Raw genomic sequence first — 18,699 nt, 5'->3', positions numbered from 1 at the left:
CCCAGTGCTCATCACCACACGTGCCCTCTTGAATACCCATCACCCAGTTACCCTATCCCCCCAAAAGGCTGGGGGGCCAGTGGCTCCCCCTGCTCTCCCTTCCCTGGTGAAGGGAGCTCTACCTGGAGATTTCTCCTTGGCATGGAGCATTGCTGGCCAGGCGATGGGGTGATGCAGGCAAATGTAGCTGTACTTCCATCTCTTCCTATGCAATTAATTTCAGGGGTTTGTTCCCCTGTGTTGCTGAAGTTTCCCACATGGACTCCAGAGCTCTTCCAGGACTATTTTTGTTCATGGATAGCTGTATAATTATTGATCTTTGGAGGGGGACAGAGGCTGAGGTCTCATTTGTTGCCACTTGTTGGACATCGTTCTGTATGTATATGTTTTGAGATGTCACATTCATTTTCCGGTTCAAAATCTTTTCTATTTTCTATCATAATTTCATTTTGACTGATGATTCCTCAGAATTGTTTTCCTTAATTTTTACTCATATGGAAAATTTTTCTATCCATTTTACTTTATTTATTTCTAGTTTAATGCCACTGTGGTCTGTTTGATTTCAATTTCTTGACATTTGTTGAAACTTTTGAAAAATGAAGGGGGGGAAATCAGAGGGGGAGACGGACCATGAGAGACTATGAACACCGGGAATCAAACTGAGGGTTTTAGAGGGGAGAGGGGTGGGGGATGGGTTAGCCCAGTGATGGGTATTAAAGAGGGCATGTATTGCACGGAGCACTGGGTGTTATATGCAAACAATGAATCATGGAACACTACATCAAAAACTAAGGATGTAATGTATGGTGTCTAACATAACATAATAAAATAAAATTTTAAAAAAAGAATGTATATTCCACAGTAATTCTGAATTCATTTTGATATGTTAGTCATTTTTTATTTGTGTTGTTCAAATCTTCTAGATCCTTACTGGGTTGGCTGTATTTTGCTTTGTTTTGTCTTCCTAGTCTATCAGTTGCTGGAAAGTAATTATCTGCTGGTCAATTATGCTTCTGGCAATGGCAGGCCAGTTTACTTGCGACCAATCCTTCCAAGAAAGCAAAATGAGATCCCTTGGGGTCTCCCAACCCTACATTTGGACATTGGTCACCTCCCAATTCTGCTTCCAGAGTGGGTTAACTCTGGGTGTTGAAGGCTCACTGTGTTCCTTAATGTGCCTACTTGGTTAAGAGTGTCCTATCTGCCTGGTGGCTCCAGAGTTCTTCTCAACTGCTTCTTTATGCTAATTGCTTATCAGGAAATAGTTCATTGGTTTGTCCTAAGGCAATCACCCCATGTTAGTCCAAGAGAACACTATGGACCTGTCCTCCTTCACCCATCTCAGTTATCACTCTTTCTGCACAGCGTCCCTCCTCAACCCTATTCTCCACTAGACCCCCTATTTTAAGCACATCTCTGGCCCCTGACATGTATGTATTTCAGGAAACTTGGGTAGAGGGGCATTTAGAAAATGAGGTCTATATATCTATCAGTCATCAACCTACTGAGTGGACTTGAGTAGGATCAGTCTCCTGTCTCTGCTTGTTTGTTTTCCTTTGTTAATTTTAGCAAATAATACTTCTGCTCTGCAGGTTTTATGGTTTTAATAACAGACTCTGAAAGGAAAAGTTAGCAAATTATACTATCCCATGGTCACAGAGCTTAATACCAAGTTCATAATCTAATACTGTCACAACTTCATCTGCTGGTGTTGGGGGCAGGAGGAAGCTAGGGTATCAACCTTTCCTTTCCTTCAAGTTCCCTTTTTGCTCCCCCCAGTCTATATTTATTCCTGTCATGGAGGAAAAATAGCTTTCATTCTGAGTTGCCCCAATTCTTCCCTATCCCTCAAGGTGGGACTAAGCATCTCTTCTTCCAGGAAACCTGATACCATGATGAGCATAATGACCCCTCTTTATTTATACCTTAAGGTACTGACTGTATATTACATTCATCCTTTCTTGCCATGCCCCATGCTGGTTTCTGCTTGTTTGGATAATAAGACTTAACCCTTCTTTGGGCTATATGCCAACAGATAGTCACACCTCCACTCATGAGGAGTGGTCCTTGCCACAAGCCTGAGCACAGTGTAGGTTCTCTATAACCCTATAAATGTTGCCTATTCTTTCTAGGAGTATTTACTTTGAAAATATTCCTATAAATTCCAAGTGATTGAGTAAATAATTCTAACAAATAAGGCAATGTCTGAGAGGAGAGTTTGGAAAGGTCAATGGCATTTCCTTTCAGTTCTAGACCATGGGTGCTATCACCTGTAAGGAAGATTGTACTTCCCTAGATTAGTTAAAAGGGCTGCTTATGGGAACCTACTAGAATCACAGTCCTGAAATAAGGAAAGAAAGGCTGCACTGAGAAGATCTGGGAACCCAGAGGGATGGTGTTTTCTGTAGTCATAAGACCATCCCACACATAAACAGTTTTCCCCAGAGATGGTAGTCAATGAACAAAAGAGTCCAGGAATCTTGGCTAAGAAGTTGATTCTTCGGAATGGTGAGAAGGCAGGGAAATCCACTGGGAGGCAGGGGTTGCGGGCTTAGGGAAAAGGTGGAGGGAGGGGATGGTACTGGTACTATAGAAGAAGAGACAGAGGTTCTGGGTTACTGCCATAGTTTATTCTTCAGGGAAATGAGGCTGATAATATAATGGCTCAGGAAAGAGGGTTAACAAGTAAGAGAGGCATCGCCCAGGACCCCTCCTCCTCCCTTCCCTTGCCTCTCAGCTGGGACAAGGCGATGATACCACTGGACATCATGTAGAATTAATTTATGTCTGTATCCCAACTCTCAGTGGTGGTTGTGGGATATAAAGTAGTTTCTGCCTCGGTGCTAGGTGAAGTGTTCTCAATGAAAGTCTCTGGAAAAAATAAGGGATAGGTATTCAATGGCCACACAGTCTGATGTGAAACACATTTCTTTGAGAGTAACAGATCCACCCAAACCCTGGGGGCAGGATATTTCTGTGGTTTAGGAGATGCCCATACAAGGCTTCTCTCAAGATGTTTTTAGTCCAGTGAGCAGAGACATAACTGTCAGATCTCCTGAGGTTTGGATAAATCAGGCAGGCTTGCAGGTGGACAATGAGGGCTGGGGTTGGAGGAAGAGGTAGGGGTCCCAGATTGGAATTGGTACCAGGACAGGGGAGGCAAGTCTTCTTCTGTCTGTTCCCTCACAGTTACGGGCTCCATAGTCTTTGAGAATATAATGGTAAGAGGTGGGTGAATATTAGATCTTACCAATTTGTCTGATATTCAAGCAGATAGTTCCACAGACAGAAAAGCAGCATTCATAGCCAAGAGCACAATTCCAGGAATATTTGCACTTTCTGTGGCATTCATAGTAGGTGGGATTCCTTGAGCATTCTCTCAGTTTTGGGTACACTAAAACTGAGAAGGAACACAGGAGTAGTGACTCCAAAAGAAGGAGAAGAGTTTTTCTCACTATTAACAGCCCCTCATTCCATTGGTTTCTCTTCTTCTTCTGGCTGCCCAGGGATCTGGGTGGCCTTTTCCATTCCTAGAGTCAATATCCAGCTCCCACTCCATAGCAAACCCAGCAACCATGAAGCCATGTCCATGGAATTGAACATCACAGGACCTGAGTCCTGAGACCCCGTTCTCAGAACAAAGAGGCCCAAGAGATCCTCTGGTCTCCTGCTCTCATTTTACAGGGTGGGAAGAACAGAGTCCCAGAGAAGAGGAGGAACTATCTTGTACTTTTCCCTGTCTGGCTGAGACAGCCTTCCAAACCTAGCTGTTCCCCCAGAAACCTTTGCCAGCAGTTATGGACCCAAACGCTCAATTCTGCTGATTTTAATTTTTTTACCCTAGTGATTCCAAACTTCCCTTGGCCAAGCACCCATTTTATTTCTCCTCCCCATGCCCAATATTCTAAAATACTCATTTCCCTAAACAAAGGGCATATTTCAAGAAATAATTAGTACCCTTTTCCCAATTTGGCGCTCATCCTTGGAGCCCCTAACTGAAGGACACGAGTTCCTGGTGGCTCCAGCTAGGCACATTCCACGCGGGCCTTGAACCCTGTGGAGCTTTCCACTTCTACGGGTCCTCCTCAACAAAAACGCCATGTAGCCACAACAGTCCCCACCACACACATAAAAACATTGTTTCTCGTAATATCAGGAGACCATCAAACTTGAGAACTGCACATTCAGCTTTCCTCAGATATCTTGGCTTAAAAACGGAACCAGTGCTTTCCCATATGCTAGTCCCTGGTTCCTTGTTTTTTACCCCCTCTTCGGTTTGAAGCTCAACCAGAATACCTACTGAAATCTGGACGTTTAGTTACAGGCTCAGGGTTTTCTCCTATACCTCCTGTCACTGGCATGATCACCAGGCAGTAGAGTGTCAGCAGCTGGAGAACCAACCACTTCATGATGTTAACTCTGGATGTTTGAGTGTGAGCCTGGCAGGAGACCCAGGATTTTACTAGGTCCTGCAGGGGGTAGCGAAGGGCTTTGGGGTGTGGAGTTGGGAGAACACGTGACTGGTCTCTCACTGCCCATCTGGTTCTACCTCCTCTCCTCCATGCACCACTCCTCGGTTGGGCATTTTTGTCTCCTGAGGTTCTTTCCTTCTCTTATGCTTTCTACTTCTCTCATTGCACAAATGAATTCATAATTTATCACTTCTTATTCTAGAGATTTGAAAAACACAGAAAAGTACAAAGAAAACTAATAAGATTCGGTCAGTTACCCATTACCTAGAGAGAAAACAGTGTCGTTCATTTTCATAGATAGTTTTAGAACTGACTTCCCAATAGAAAATTTTAAAAGCCATTTAAGAGTATCAGTAAATGTAAGTAAATTAAAATTTAAAAATCACCAGAGACTTTTAAAAACTGATTACAAACTTTGAAGTGGAACAACTTATTCTAAGCCTGAATTTCCCCCAACATTGTCCGTGTTTCACAAGAATTAGCTCCTGAATGATACCAGCACATTTCATTTTTAAAGCATACTCCATTTACAATTTTTGTAGATACACTAATTTTATATCATTCGATTCTTTTAAGGTCCTTTTCGGGAGTGACATCAGCAAGATGCCTGAATAAGACCTCCTGCTTGAACTTGCCCCTCCCCCGCCCCGGCTCCCACACAACAATTTGACATCCACCCCACAGACCAAAGTACCTTGGAGGAGGCTGTGGATCCAGCACCATATGCCAAGGGACCCAGAAGGAGTCTGACCCATGGGTTGGGTCATTGGCATAGAGACCTCAGTCTTGGCATGACACCCTGACGCGGCCTGAGAACTGACTCTGACCCCCCTCAGCCACAGTCCAGGAGCCACTGGAGAATACTCATTTAGACAATCACCCACAGATGACAGAGCTTTGTGGAAGTCCAGGAGTGTAAGAGAGAAGTTCCATCACACCGTGGGAGCAAAAAAAAAAAAAAAAAAAAATCCAAGTGTGGACGCACTGGAGAGGTTAAAAGTAACAGTTTGACTTACCTGCAGCACACCTATCCAGATTAAAAAAAAAAAAAATTCTCTAAGGAACTGTGCATTCAAAAATGCCATGAACCCAGGCAAGAGAATGTATAGTCCCTGCCTCACACTTCGGTTTGTTCCATGCTCACTTTGTTTACACGTATTGTGCATTATCGTTATCATCTTCCCCATGTTACTAAGTGAAAATATCTTCTACAAAAACGAAGCCTTATGAATTTGGTTGGCATGAGTCAAGGGGCCTGAAAAAGCCCACAATATTAGAAGTAAAATTGCTAGGTGTCCAGCATTTGAACAATGAACACACCCAAGTCTGACCACATAAAATGTTTTCATGATTCTTCTGTGCACAAGAAAATAAACTATGAGAGTTCTGTAGGCCCTAGAAAGCTATAGTGAGTCACCAGGGCATGGCATAATATTCTGAACGCTAGGGAAATACGTACATACATTGATAACCATGATCACTGTGGGAGGGAGTCAAGCACCGGGTTGACACAGCAAATCCTGTTGGATATCTTCAAATATCTCAAGAAGAAGGCAGTGGGCCTTGAGGTATTCTTCTGTGAAGGAGTTGAATTTCAGAGAGTCCCAAAGAGTTTCAAGAGATTTGAGAATGGTGAAAGACAGCTGAGCGCTGGCTGTTATATGCAACTAATGAATCGTTGAACACTACGTCAAAAACTAATGATGTATTATATGCTGGCTAACTGAACATAATAAAAAAATAAAAAAATATATACACCAATGGGATCATACCCCCTGCAAAAAAAGACTGCTGAATTTAAATGCCGCAAATAAAGACAATGACTAAAAGCAAGTTTTGACTGCTTCTTTTTTTTTTTAAAGATTTAATTTATTTATTTGACAGAGAGAGACACAGTGTGAGAGGGAACACAAGCAGGGGGAGTGGGAGAGGGAGAAGCAGCCTTCCCGCGGAGCAGGGAGCCCGATGCGGGGCTTGATCCCAGAACCCTGGGATCATGACCTGAGCTGAAAGCAGACCCTTATAACGACTGAGCCACCCAGGTGCCCCTTGACTGCCTCTTAAACAGGCTTTCATAACAACCTCTTTTCAACCACATGCACATCTCCACCTTCAGGCACCTGATGGCTCAGTTCTCAGACTTTCTGTGGTTCTTTGGTTAAATCAGCTAGCTTTGTAGTCCTCACCCAGCCCGCCCCCCAAATTGGCATGAATCGGGACATATCCTCCAGGCAGTCTGATTTTCTCTTTTCTAATGAAAGAATTTGGCATCTTAGCCATCGCTTTCTAGCTTTCAATGTCTTAAAGATGCTTATTTACTGTTTCCTCTCCTGTTCTCTTTGACCTTGTGTATGAATGTAGTTTTGTCTCTCTCACAACATTTTAGTCAAGCTTTAAGTGTAAACAGAGGTAAAGAGGATAAAGGCCCCTGTAAAGATGCCCATGTGTTAGTCCCTGGAACCTGGGTGGTAATGCGGACCTGAGGAGGTAAAGGGGCTTTGCGGATGTGATGAAGGGTAGGGACCTTGAGATGGGGAGCCAGGTGGGACCAGTGTAAGTTTCCTGGCTGCAGTGGGTTAGAGAGCAGCAGAAGAAGCTAAGAGCTGAAGCGTGAGGACCCAGCTGGTCCTTGCTGGCTCTGAGGATGGAGGAATGGAGCCCACGCCAAAGCATATGAGTGGCCTCTAGAAGCTGAAAATGGCCCTCAGCCGACAGCCGGCAAGGAAACGGAGACCACATCTTCAAGGCTCTGAATTCTGGCAACAATCTGAATGAACACACACATGGATCCTTCCTCCTAGAGACCAAACGCAAAAAGGAGCCCAGCCCTGCTGACACCTGGATTGTAAGGCATGAGACCTGTGTGGGACTTCTGACCTAGGGAACTGTAAGATGATTTGTGTGGCTTAAGCTCCTAAATTTGTGATGACTTGTTACAGCAGCAGTAGAAAACAAAAGATCATATTCAAATACCCTGTTTAACACTACAACAAAAACTAATGATGTAATGTATGGTGATTAACATAACATAAAAAAAAAATACCCTGTTTAACTGGTGGTCCCATTTCTGTGTTGGGATTTCCAAAACTATCTGGGTGTTTCTGTTTCTTCCTAACCCACTCTTCCAGTATCTTCCTTCCCCCCGCCCCCCGACAACTTTTCCCTCTCAATGAGCAATGATGGCTTTCAAAACTGTTTTGGTCCTCAGATCCATGAACATGACTCTATCCTCACTGGTTTATTTTGTGGTCCCTTTTCCCTGGGGAAAAAAAACCCTCAGCTTCATGTCCTAATTTCATGGTCAAAGGGCTTGATGGGAAAACAAGGAATTGCAGAAAAAGAAAAACAGTAACTCGATTAATATTTTTTAAAATGCTGCACCACAGTGCCATTTTTATTATTAAGGCCACAGAGTCTTCCCCCCCCCCCAGTTTTGAGGAATACTGTATTCCATTTTCCTCTAGTTTGACTATGGTTGAAATTTTCTTACTTTGATTTAACTTTTTAATCTGTCTGAATTTTATTCTTGGGTGAGGGGCATATTTAATATCTTGCTTAGACCTTGTGGGTCATGAGGTGGTGATGATCTTGGAAATGGAAACTTCATGTCAAGGACAATGGAGCAAAAAGGTGAAGGAGCCTGGATCTTCCATGGTTTTGTGTTGTCCCCAAACTTGCTCTGGATCCCTAATACCTGAATCTTCCACATGAACAAAGATGGACCTGTCTTATTTAAGCCACTGTTTTCTTTGTTGTTGCTATCATCATATAGTGGAAACTAATCCAACCTGAAATACCAGCCAAAGTGGAATTAATGTAGAATGGAGGCATAAGAAGTCTCTATTTTACTTATTTCTCACATACTCTCTCAGGAAGCTCCTGTGGCGTGTATGTTACAAAATGAGACGTTAAGAAAGAGGGGAGAGGTGGGATCTAGGAAACAGGCTCCCTAATCTAGGAGAGTGTGAAGTGCCACCATGATGGTGAAGGGAAGTCCCCAGGGCTTCTGGGTATGGCCCTGGAGCCCAGAAGCGCTGGGGCAGAGGCTGAGGACTTTCTGAGCCCCCACGGAGGAAAAGCAACTACTTACAGGACGCTTAGGATGAGCAGCTTCAGCTAGGGGTGCATTCTTTGGCTCTACCCTCCTACTACCAGTGTGCTCCCATTTCTGTCCCAAGTAGAACGAGAAATAGAAGAGGTGACCAAAAGCATACAATTCTGATATTCTGATTGTCAAGGAACTAACTGTCCCCCTTAAAATGACATCCTTTTCAGAATGCCCAGGATGAACTGAATAAAAGGTCTTCAGATGTTCAAAGGGAGGAAAATCGGGGAAGATGCCTTTAAATAAGAAAGTCAAAACTCCAAAGTTAAGCAACTGCTCCCCTGGGGCAACACATCTTCTCTCCCTTCCACCTCTCAATGACCCAGGATTGCATTAGGCAGTTTCTTACAAAGAAACAGGTTAACTTCTATTCAGTTTTCAGAGCTTCACCTGTGTCTGCTGCTTCTGTAAAATTAACCAGCTTCAAGTAATCAATATGCTAAAGATGCAGAACTTGGCCTGGCAAAATTTGCTCCCCTTCATAAGAGACATTAACATGGATGAGGGAAATCTCCATTTGTAAGGGTGTCCTTCTCCCTGTAAGTGGAAGAGAAGGATGGCTTTCAACCTCTAGAAACCCTTTATCAGTGGAGCCTGTGGCAGAAACCTGCATAACAACCATACCATTGTTCACTGTGCCTTCCTGGTGACCTCCCATAACTGGCCTTCCCCTTCCTTTCCACATCTTTTGTCTTTAGCTGAAGGTGGTATTTAAGAAGATGGCTTGGACCATTTGGGGCAGTGACTCAAGTTTTCCTGTTCTGTCCCATGTAGAGTGGAGTACACATGTTAGTAAACTTCTGTTGCTTTTTCTCCTGCCAATCTGTCTCTTATTGCAAGGGGTCTCCGCCAAGTACCTAGAAGGATAGAGGAAAAATAGCTTTTCTTTCCCCGTAATATCCAGGATTCTCAAGTGGACAACGCTTTCCTTCCCTGGTCCTTCCACTGGGGGATCCCTCACCTCTTGTTCTTCTCTTACTTCTTTGGTCAGGAAGGAATAACCACTTTCACTCAATCGAGCTCCAAGTGCTCCTTATCCCTGAAGGTCAAGACAGAGCCCCACTCCTGAAGGATGTTTACGTGGGCCCCTGAGTCCTTGTGCCTTTTCCTTACTCTGAGCTCTAGGACACTGACCAGTGTTCTGTTAGGCCTTAGTCCCTTGCCCGCCCTTGGTCTTGGCCGTATCCCATTCTGGAACCTTTCCATGGCGTCTACAGTTGATAAGTGTGATATGCTGACTCATCCCATCTAAAAGAGAATATCTCATTCTCTGGACCAGGAAGAGGCACAGATATGAATACATTGTAGGCACCTTATAATCTCCTCATCCAAGGGAAGTTCTTCAAGATACTAATGGTAGAAATTCAATATAATCTAGGGGAACAGTATGGGCTGGAAAGCCTGCCTGGAATGAGCAGACATCTCAGGATATGAATACTATTACCCAGGTAAAACTACCAGGCAAACAAAACAGGTGGGAGTGAGCAGATACGGAGATTGCAGAAGGAGGAATCATCTGGAAGCTCAGAGTGTCCACCTTGAGGGCAGGAATGCCTTCTCTCATGCTGGGAGGGGAGGTTGCTTGTTCCATTAGACAGTGATGTGGAGGCCAGGGTCTTGGGTCTTGCAGAGGAGTTTGGCTTTGCATAAATATACAGTTCAGAGACCACCATGAGTTCACCAAAGCCTGCTTCCTGTTGTCCTTGGGCATACAGCTAGACTGTATTTCCCAGTCTCCTTTGTAAATAAGGCAACCCTCTGACTACATTAGGGCAAAGAGAGTGTGGATGGAAACAGAGCTCCACTTCTAGGCTTGGCCATTAAAACCCTTCTGTAGGAGCCTCCATGCTGCCCGTTCTTCTCCCATCTGCTGGCTGGATGTGGTGCAGTCCCTGGGAGAGGATGAGTTATAGAGAGAAGGATTTCAGGGTCCTTGACTCATGCATGGCATGGGGGTTGTTCACCGACCACCCGCAGTGAAATGTATTGTGAATGAGAATAAACTTTTACTCTGTTTCGTGAGGTTTTTATAAATCTCTGCACTTTTTGCTACAGATGTGAGTCTATTGACTAATATATAGGTCTAACAGGGAAGGCAGAGTTGGATGGGAACAGCTGTTGGTCATCGTAAAGACAGAAGGGAACCACAGGAATGAAGTACGAGACAATGCAGAGCCCTCAGGTTGGTTATCGGTTTATTTGGCAGAGACTTGAGCCTCCTCAGGATAGAGAGATCAAGGGGATACTGAAGGGTCCTCAGCCAGGCAAGTGAATAACCCAACAGGGGTCCAGGAGGCACTCTTCTTACTTCTTAGACTACCTAGTTATCCTCTAGCCCACACTAGTGGTGTGCCAGCTGGAACCTAGGGGTTTAGCATGGATTTAAAGGGTTCTCTGGAAGAGACAAGTCAAGTGGTTAAAAGTCAGGGAACCCTGGGAACCTCCATTCCCAAACTTAATAGCACCCCGATTCCTGTCCATGGGAACGGAAAAATTTTTTTTTCTGTACTATCAGGAGTTACCCATTTTAAACAATTTCTCCCAAGAGATTTGCCAACTGGGCAGATAGGTGGAGATGGGGTCTCTTTGGGCCTGCCTGAGACAAGGAGCCAATGGAGATGCCAGACCAAGGAGGCAATAGTCATGGCCTTGGACAAAAGAGGGATGAACAAACTGATGGGTGAGCCTTTGGGGGAACTGAATGAAAACAAAGGATGGAAAGTGGAGCCCCCCCCAAACATAGGTGTCTTGGGTTTTTTGCCCTGAATGGCAGCTAGGTATGGAGCTAGGAGGACATTGCCCTTATCTTGCCTGGTTCTTTGAGCAGGATTTGGGTATATCTATTCTCTATCTCTATCTATATTCTCTGTCACAGCTTCTGACAGGTAGTGAGGAAGCATGTCCATGCCCGAACTTCCCACTCGAACCAACTCACCTATTGTCCAAGCAGATGTTTCCACAGAAGGTCCAACAGCATGTATGATTGGGTGAAAAACACTCCTGTAACTTAGTGCACCTCTTCTCACAACACTTTAACAAAGCCCGTACCCCGCACTGCTCAATGACTGTTCTTCCAGCTGGAACTGAGATGGTAGATGTTGGCAGATCCAGCCACCATCAACTTAGAGAAGAAACCCTTCTCAATTTAATAATCCCTGAGCTCTAAAACGTGAGCTCAAAGTCACAAACAAAATATTTCTCCGCATTTTAAGAAAAACCTTTCCTTGAATTCAAGCTGTGTCTTTTCACAGGAGACCCTTCTTACATCACATGCCTTCCCTCTTTCCACATGTCCCCACAGAACTGCAGGCCTTTGGGCCCTCCCCAAGCTCCCTAAAGATAGGATCCAGGACAACCTCACCATCTATGGCACCACCTCACCAAGTCTATTCTCACCGGGACTTGGGATTTTAGGGATGGCAATATTGTCTAGCTCCACTTTCCATACCCAATTTACAGAATGGAAAACTGAGCTGGGGGAGAATGGGTACCTCTTCCCCTTGTCTATTTGTTTCCATACTCATACCCGCTAAGCACTCAGCCTCTCCCCAAATTCCATCTCTTTCACTGGCCCGTAACCCTCCCTTCATTATCCCCATTTAATCATCTGACCCCAAACTTTGACTCCTAAGGATCCGTTTTTTGTCTTTTCCCCTTTTTCATATTCTAAAAGATTCTTCCCTTCCAAGTAAATAATATTGCCCTTCTGGTATTCATCTAAGGCACAGAGATCTGAAAATATGGGCTCAAAGGAAAGCCCTGTGTTGGTGTTTCCCCTGTCTAAGGTAACCTAACGTTGGAAAATATCATTTCTTGCTAGCTTATGGGATGGACTTATAGATTAAGCTATGTTCCCTTTCTGTATACCCATTATTGTTGTCAGAGCTCAGAGCGGGAGCAGGGAGGGGCACCAAATTGAGAACACCCAACAGAAATCTTTCTTGGATGTCTCTGCTTTAAGGAGCGTTGTGATCCAGGAAAGGTGGTCCCAGAATCACTTACACTAGACATCCCAGGCTTGGGCAGAGCCCCCTCCTCTCGTGTCATACCACCTACAAAAAGTCTCATTCTTGAGGCCTCCCAGCACAGGCAGAAGCATCACAACCCCATAGATGAGCATGCTGAGTAGGAGAACCCAGGGCTTCATGGTCGTCTCTCCGTATGTTTGGGTTGAGTTCTGGCAGAAGACAGGTCTTCTCCCAATGCCGCTATAGGTGGAACAGGAATTAAGGTGAATAGGGTCAGAGAGAGAGAGAGAGAAAGTGCCTGTGAATATTGGATTATTCTTTCCCCTTCTTTTGCTTTTCACCCTCTGGCACCTAACAACATGTCAAGCTAGCCATTGGCTTCCTCAGGCTACTTCCCCCTCTCAAATTACATCCCACTTCCTTTGCAAACTTATTTCTTTTGAGAATGCATTGCTTTTTTCTGATTAAAAAGCAATAAATCTTCAGCTTGTATAATTTGTCAAAAACAAAAATGAAACACGTAAAGGAAGTGGATAAGCATTAGGAATTCTATCCCCGAGGGATAACTGGTATATGCATGTCCCTTTTTGTTGTACTCATTATATTTAGGAACTTGGAATAATAGAACACATCAAGTGTCCTGATTTGTTGACTTAATAACATATGTAATAGGATAATATAATGGAATTGTTAGTCCAGGCCCTAAGTCAGAGTACCAGAGTGATTCCAGAGTGAGTTATGTGAGATGGGTTACTATGTAGGACTTGAGAAAGTTGATGGTCAAGAACTGGTCAGGGGACTCTTAAAACTTTCATCTAAATAGATGATCCAAAGTTGAATGAATTGTAGAGAGGGTTTTGAAGATTCTATTGCGAAAAAGCTCTGTTTGAGGAAGTGGGGAAGCTGTCTTCTAATTCCAAGTTGAGATAAAAAGCTTTGTGGATACTACTCATGGAGCTTACTGTGTGTCTCCAGAAATCTGTAAGGATCCTGTAGACCTGAGTCATGACTGAAGGCTCTAAAGTGGCCTTTAGTACCAAAGAAGAGAGCTGCAGTTGGGGCACATCTGAATTGTAAATGGCCAGATGCCATTTTCTGTCTGCAGTGAACCCTTGACATCTCCCATGAAAGAGTGCCAGAAGCACCAAGCCAGCTTATGAGAGTACGTACTGTGTGAGAGCTGTCCTATTCCCACTTACTGGTTCTTCCTGCCTCTACTACCTAGGAGACAGAAACTTTTTTTTTTTTTTTAGATTTTGTTTGTTTATTTGACAGAGAGAGAGAGAGAGAGAGAACAGCAGAGGGAGAGGGAGAAGCAGACTCCCCACTGAGCAGGGAGCCCAGTGTGGGACTCGATCCCAGAACCCTGGGATCATGACCTGAGCCGAAGGCCGACACTTAACTGACTGAGCCACCCAGGCGCCCTGGATACCCAGTTCTTGAGCCTGGCTCAGAGTGTTCTTGTGATCCTCTGAAGGCAGCAGTGCATAGCAAGGCAGATGAGCAATGCAGATGCTCTGTCATCCACTTACAGGTGGCGATACGAGGTAGGAGGTAGCTGGGTGAAGGTGAGCATGCACTGGGGTGGGCTGGAGTCCTGGACACTGCCTTTGCACAAAGAAGGAGGAAGACTGGTGCACACTGACAGAAACACTGTAAATCCAAAGCCATGGGTGCCATGAAGCTCTTTATTTATATCTAAAAATATCATTCTAGATCTAAGTTTTCCGGAACTTTGAGATATGTTCAATGAAAAAAGGTCTCACTCTTAGTCCAGTTTTCTGAGTTCCTCCCTTAAAGGGTGCTTAGGATCCTGGGCATGCCCAATGCCCTTCTTTGCACACTTCAGGTGCACCAACTGAGCCAGAGAAGAGAAATATAATCATGCCCAGGCTGGGTACCACTCACATACAGAATTCTGGGTGAATTCTTTGGTCATCTTGAGATAGAGTGTAGGACAATGACAAGGCCCCTAGGCATCACAAAGACACAGAAGGACTGCTCCCCTCAGAATTCAGGATCCTGGGGCTTTCCAGATAATGTTAAAGAGGAGAAAGTTTTGGACTTAAGAGTCAGGAATACTGGTACCTTGTTTCATGTCTGCCCCTTTTGGACTTAAAGTCAGGAATAGTGGTACCTTGTTTCATGTCTGCCCCTTTTACCAGGAATACTGGTACCTTGTTTCATGTCCACCCCACATTCCAAGGGCTCAGACAGGTGTGTCACCTCTGTCTCAATTTTCTTATAAGAACACCCGGGACAATAATCTCCAACTCGCAGGAATAGTGTTGACACCACCTGGTCAGGGAACTCATCCAAACAAGCCACAGATTAAAGCTCCTGCCTCCAGACTCTTACCCACACTTACCTCTCAAGGTGTTGAGTTGAGTATGTGCAGTAACTGGCTGACAGCTCTTTTATGTGGCCTCTTCTTCCTTGGGGAGGGGGAGAGGAGGTTGTGGCCTGGGACCAGGGCCAGAGGAGCAGAAAAACAACATTCAAAGGCCTAGAACCTAATGGTGATTTGGGCTGTGCCAGATCTGTAAGTTCTGCCTGGGAACTACATGTTGGCCATATCACAGACTCTTTCCTTTGATACTCTCCCATTCCAAAGTATTGGATTTTCCTTGATATGAGCAGTACGTCCTCCTAAGTTAGGAGGAGCACTGTGTACCTTATCGCAGTTCCAGCCACCCAAACAGACCCAAGTCTTGAGTCTATCTGACGCCTTTGAGTCTGTCCATAGGTACACTGAAGGGTCGTTTGTGTGTCTATTTGCCTTGGACTTGCTCTGTGCTAATAAGGTCCCACTCAACACCTTCTCTGTATTGATTCTCTTCTGCTAATTAAAGCATAACACCATCTCCCATCAAATGCCCTGGGGGTTTTATGTGGATAAAAAGAGACTGAATAGGAAGGACTTCAAGAAAGACAGAGGACCACCTAGCACATGACGGAAGTGAAGTGATCGAATCTAGCAACAACATCTTGGCACAAGTTTGTGAGTTGAGGGCTGGGGGGATTTGCCCACCCAATATCAGAGAGGAGCTACCATACCCATGTTTTGGAGCTTATTAGGAAAAAAGAAGAGTCAAGTGGGCAAGGGCAAGGGCAAGGGCTCCCAAGGAACAGACCTCCTTCTTCCAAACTCTATGTCCAGGAATATTTCATACACTGACTGGAGACGTCCATGTACGGTGATTTTTTCCCCCAGGATACGTAGGATGCACTGAGCAGTGGGAAATGTATGTCAGGATTCTGGAGACTTGGCTCAGGAGAGTGGACTGTATAGAGACAAAATGTAGAATTCGGGGACCTGGGTACAAAGGTGTGGGAGCAAGCGGAAGGGAAATTTGATGGGAGCTGCAAATGGTGCCACACCTAAAATGACTGAATTGTGGATTCCCAAGTCCTCACTTTCTATGGCTGGAAAATGATGTTCCGGGCAGGGCAATCACAGCCCTGCCCTGCGTCTGGCTCAGAGGTTGGGGTTCCCTAGTGGGCTGTTTGAGGAGCACAGTCACTGAGAATGCCAAGGAGGTCCCTCCCAGGATTCCTGCTGTACTTGGTTCTGGGTCATTCAGATGGGTCTGCAACAAAGCTGTGTTGAATTTATGAAAACAGCAGGCCTTTGCTCTTGCTTTCGCTCTCTGTATATTTTATACAAACAGACACACACATATACATATATATACACATACACATATACACACATACATATATATACATAATATACATACCTATACACACCTATATATGTATATACACACATACATGTATAGATACACAATATATACACACATACACACACATATATATATACAGAAAGGCGTATATATGCATTAGATATGTATATATAAATGTCCATATATGGATATGGATTTATGTATACATATACACAAATTATTATGTATATGTACATATTATATATGATTATATGTATACATATACACATATATTACACATATATAAGTACCTGCACCTGTATTTTTGACCTGTAATGTGCCTATGTGTTCTTCTAAAACTGTGAGTTTGTATTGTTGGTGTCTGCTCTCATAGTCCCCATTCCTGAGCTCTCCAGTGTTCCTAGTGATTGCTTACTCCACAGGTAATTGCATTTTTTAAAAAGATTTATCTATTTCTCTGAGAGATGACAGACCAAGCAGGGGGAGGGCCAGAGGCAGAGGGAGAGAATCCCAAGACTCCCTGATGAGCATGAGCCTGAGGTGGGCCCTCTCTCAGGACCCCGAGATCATGATGTGAGCCGAAAGCAAGAGTCCACGGAGTCAAGTGGGAAGAACTCCAGCAGGCAGGCAGGTGGGCCTTGCTGGAGGCAGGTGTGCAGTGTCACACTCCAGTCCAGTGCTTCCTGCTGGGCATCAGGGAAGGATTGCCCAGAGCAGAATACCTGCCTCTCTCAAGCTAGAGCCTCTGGCCCACCTGAAAAGCACCTCAGGACTCCTGGTATTAGAGGACCTTATCCACCTCTCTGGGACCTTCCCTTGGATCAGGAGACCTTAGGAAAGAGATTATGATCAAGCAGCAGCACAGACATCATCAGACACAGGTGGGCGGTGAGAGCATGCTCTGCAGGAGCTCTGACTTGGTGCTTCCTCACATAGCCTGACTCTACTAGCATCTTCCCATTGCTTGGCCATGCCCCAAACACCCTGGGAGAGACTATTAAGAGACAAAAGGTTACCTGCCAGGGCCCACATAAGGAGTGACCTCCCATGTCTACAACCAGTGCTCCCTACCATGTGGGTACACCATGCTGCCGGCTGACCTATTCTTTGCCACTGGCATGAGCACCTCGGACCATGAATTCTACTGGAAGCAGCTGGTCTTCTCCATTGCAATAATGTCGTGTCCTGGCCTGTGTTCCACAGAGCTCCCTGGACACACTCTACCCTGCCTCCGTGGACTCAGAGGCTACACCTAGAATGCTTTGACTGGAGGAGTGCTTGCCTGGCTAGCACTCCATGTTCTGTCCTATGGAACAGCTGTGTGCCCCTCTGGTAGGTCGAGCGGAGGAGTGGGGACCCCTGCAAGGCCTTGACTCTCATGGAGGCAGAGGAGGGAGCAAAAGTAAATTATGCCATGACCTGGGTGTCCAAAAAGCCAAGTCCCAACCTGCAGAGAATGGTTGATCAGGCTGGTCTCTCTGTGACAAACACATGGCCTCATGGTTGTCATGGCTTCTGCAATAATTGTTCTCTTCTCATGCTCCAGCCATGCTCCTTCTTTATGTTAGTGCAGTTGGGAGGACTCTAGAAGTATCTTCTGCATCTCATACACCATGATGATGATCAATTCCTGCCTCATTTCCATCCTTTGGCTGCCCCCCATGCTCACAAGTGGGTCTATACTGATGTGTGCACCCACAAATGTGTCCCACTGCTGCCTCTGGTAGTAGTTTGTGTCATAACAAACCCAGGGTGCTTAATTAAGGAACTATAGGAACTTATCTGGAATGCAAGTGTTGGGTTTAGGTGCTGAGCAAACCAGAGTTCCAGACAAACATCCTCCTCTAGTCATATCATGACCCTTCATTCTCTTTTGCCTTGAGCATGTCCCTTAACTTCCCTCGGATTGGTTTTCTTCATTGAAAAGGGACAGTAATCTGAAACTCACAAGGAGAATGGTGGGGGGATGTGGTGGGGGTGAGTTAAGTTTAAGAAGAGGCCTTCCTGGGGGCCTCCTACACTGTGGCCAGGGTCTAGTCTCCACCTGCCTCATGTTTAACTTGGCTCTTATGACTCCAGGCTGAGGAATGTTCTGGTTAACATTGGAAGATACCACACATGAGCAGTTTCTCCCCTGGGAGTACTGGTTCAGTGAACAGATCAACAATGAGGCTGGGCCTTGGGGACCTGGCAGGGGTGCTGGGGCCAACAGGAGAGAGAATAGAGAAGAATGACAAGGGAGAGGGATCAGAGACCTAGACCCAGAGAAGGGGCACTCAGGGTCTGCACTAGGTACTCAATGATCACAAGCACTGGGACTAAAATAGGCAGGTCTGTGGACATTTGTTCTGGTTTATTTGACAGGAACAAACAGTTCAAGCTGGTGGAAGGGTGCATTCCTGTTCATATCCTCTTGCCTGGGTTCTGAGGTCCTCATGCCTTGGTGTGACTAGAACAGCTCAGCCCCC

General features: G+C 45.1%; 1 protein-coding gene across 1 annotated transcript; it reads right to left on the bottom strand.

Annotated features, from left to right (window-relative positions):
- Window positions 1–10,940: 10,940 nt before the first annotated feature.
- WFDC9 (WAP four-disulfide core domain 9) lies at window positions 10,941–12,724 on the bottom strand. Its single transcript, XM_025875532.1, has 3 exons — window positions 12,634–12,724; window positions 11,513–11,660; window positions 10,941–10,971 (listed from the first exon to the last, which is right to left on the bottom strand). The coding sequence occupies exons 1-3, from the start codon at window positions 12,722–12,724 to the stop codon at window positions 10,941–10,943; spliced, it is 270 nt and encodes an 89-aa protein (XP_025731317.1).
- Window positions 12,725–18,699: the final 5,975 nt, after the last annotated feature.

The sequence above is a fragment of the Callorhinus ursinus genome, unplaced genomic scaffold (genome assembly GCF_003265705.2).
Source record: "Callorhinus ursinus isolate GAN/ISIS: 27379988/994484 unplaced genomic scaffold, GSC_fseal_2.0 scaffold38, whole genome shotgun sequence".
NCBI classification, from domain to species: Eukaryota; Metazoa; Chordata; class Mammalia; order Carnivora; family Otariidae; genus Callorhinus; species Callorhinus ursinus.
This window is presented reverse-complemented; position numbering and strand designations above follow the sequence as displayed.

Coding starts and splice junctions, on each gene's coding strand:
- WFDC9 (XM_025875532.1), bottom strand. CDS start 12,724: ATGAAGCCCTGGGTTCTCCTACTCAGCATGCTCATCTATGGGGTTGTG. Junction 11,661..12,633: donor CCTCAAGAATGAGACTTTTT/GTAGGTGGTATG, acceptor CTACCATCTCAG/TTCCAGCTGGAAGAACAGTC. Junction 10,972..11,512: donor AACATCTGCTTGGACAATAG/GTGAGTTGGTTC, acceptor TGTCTCTTCCAG/AGAACCCTTTAAATCCATGC.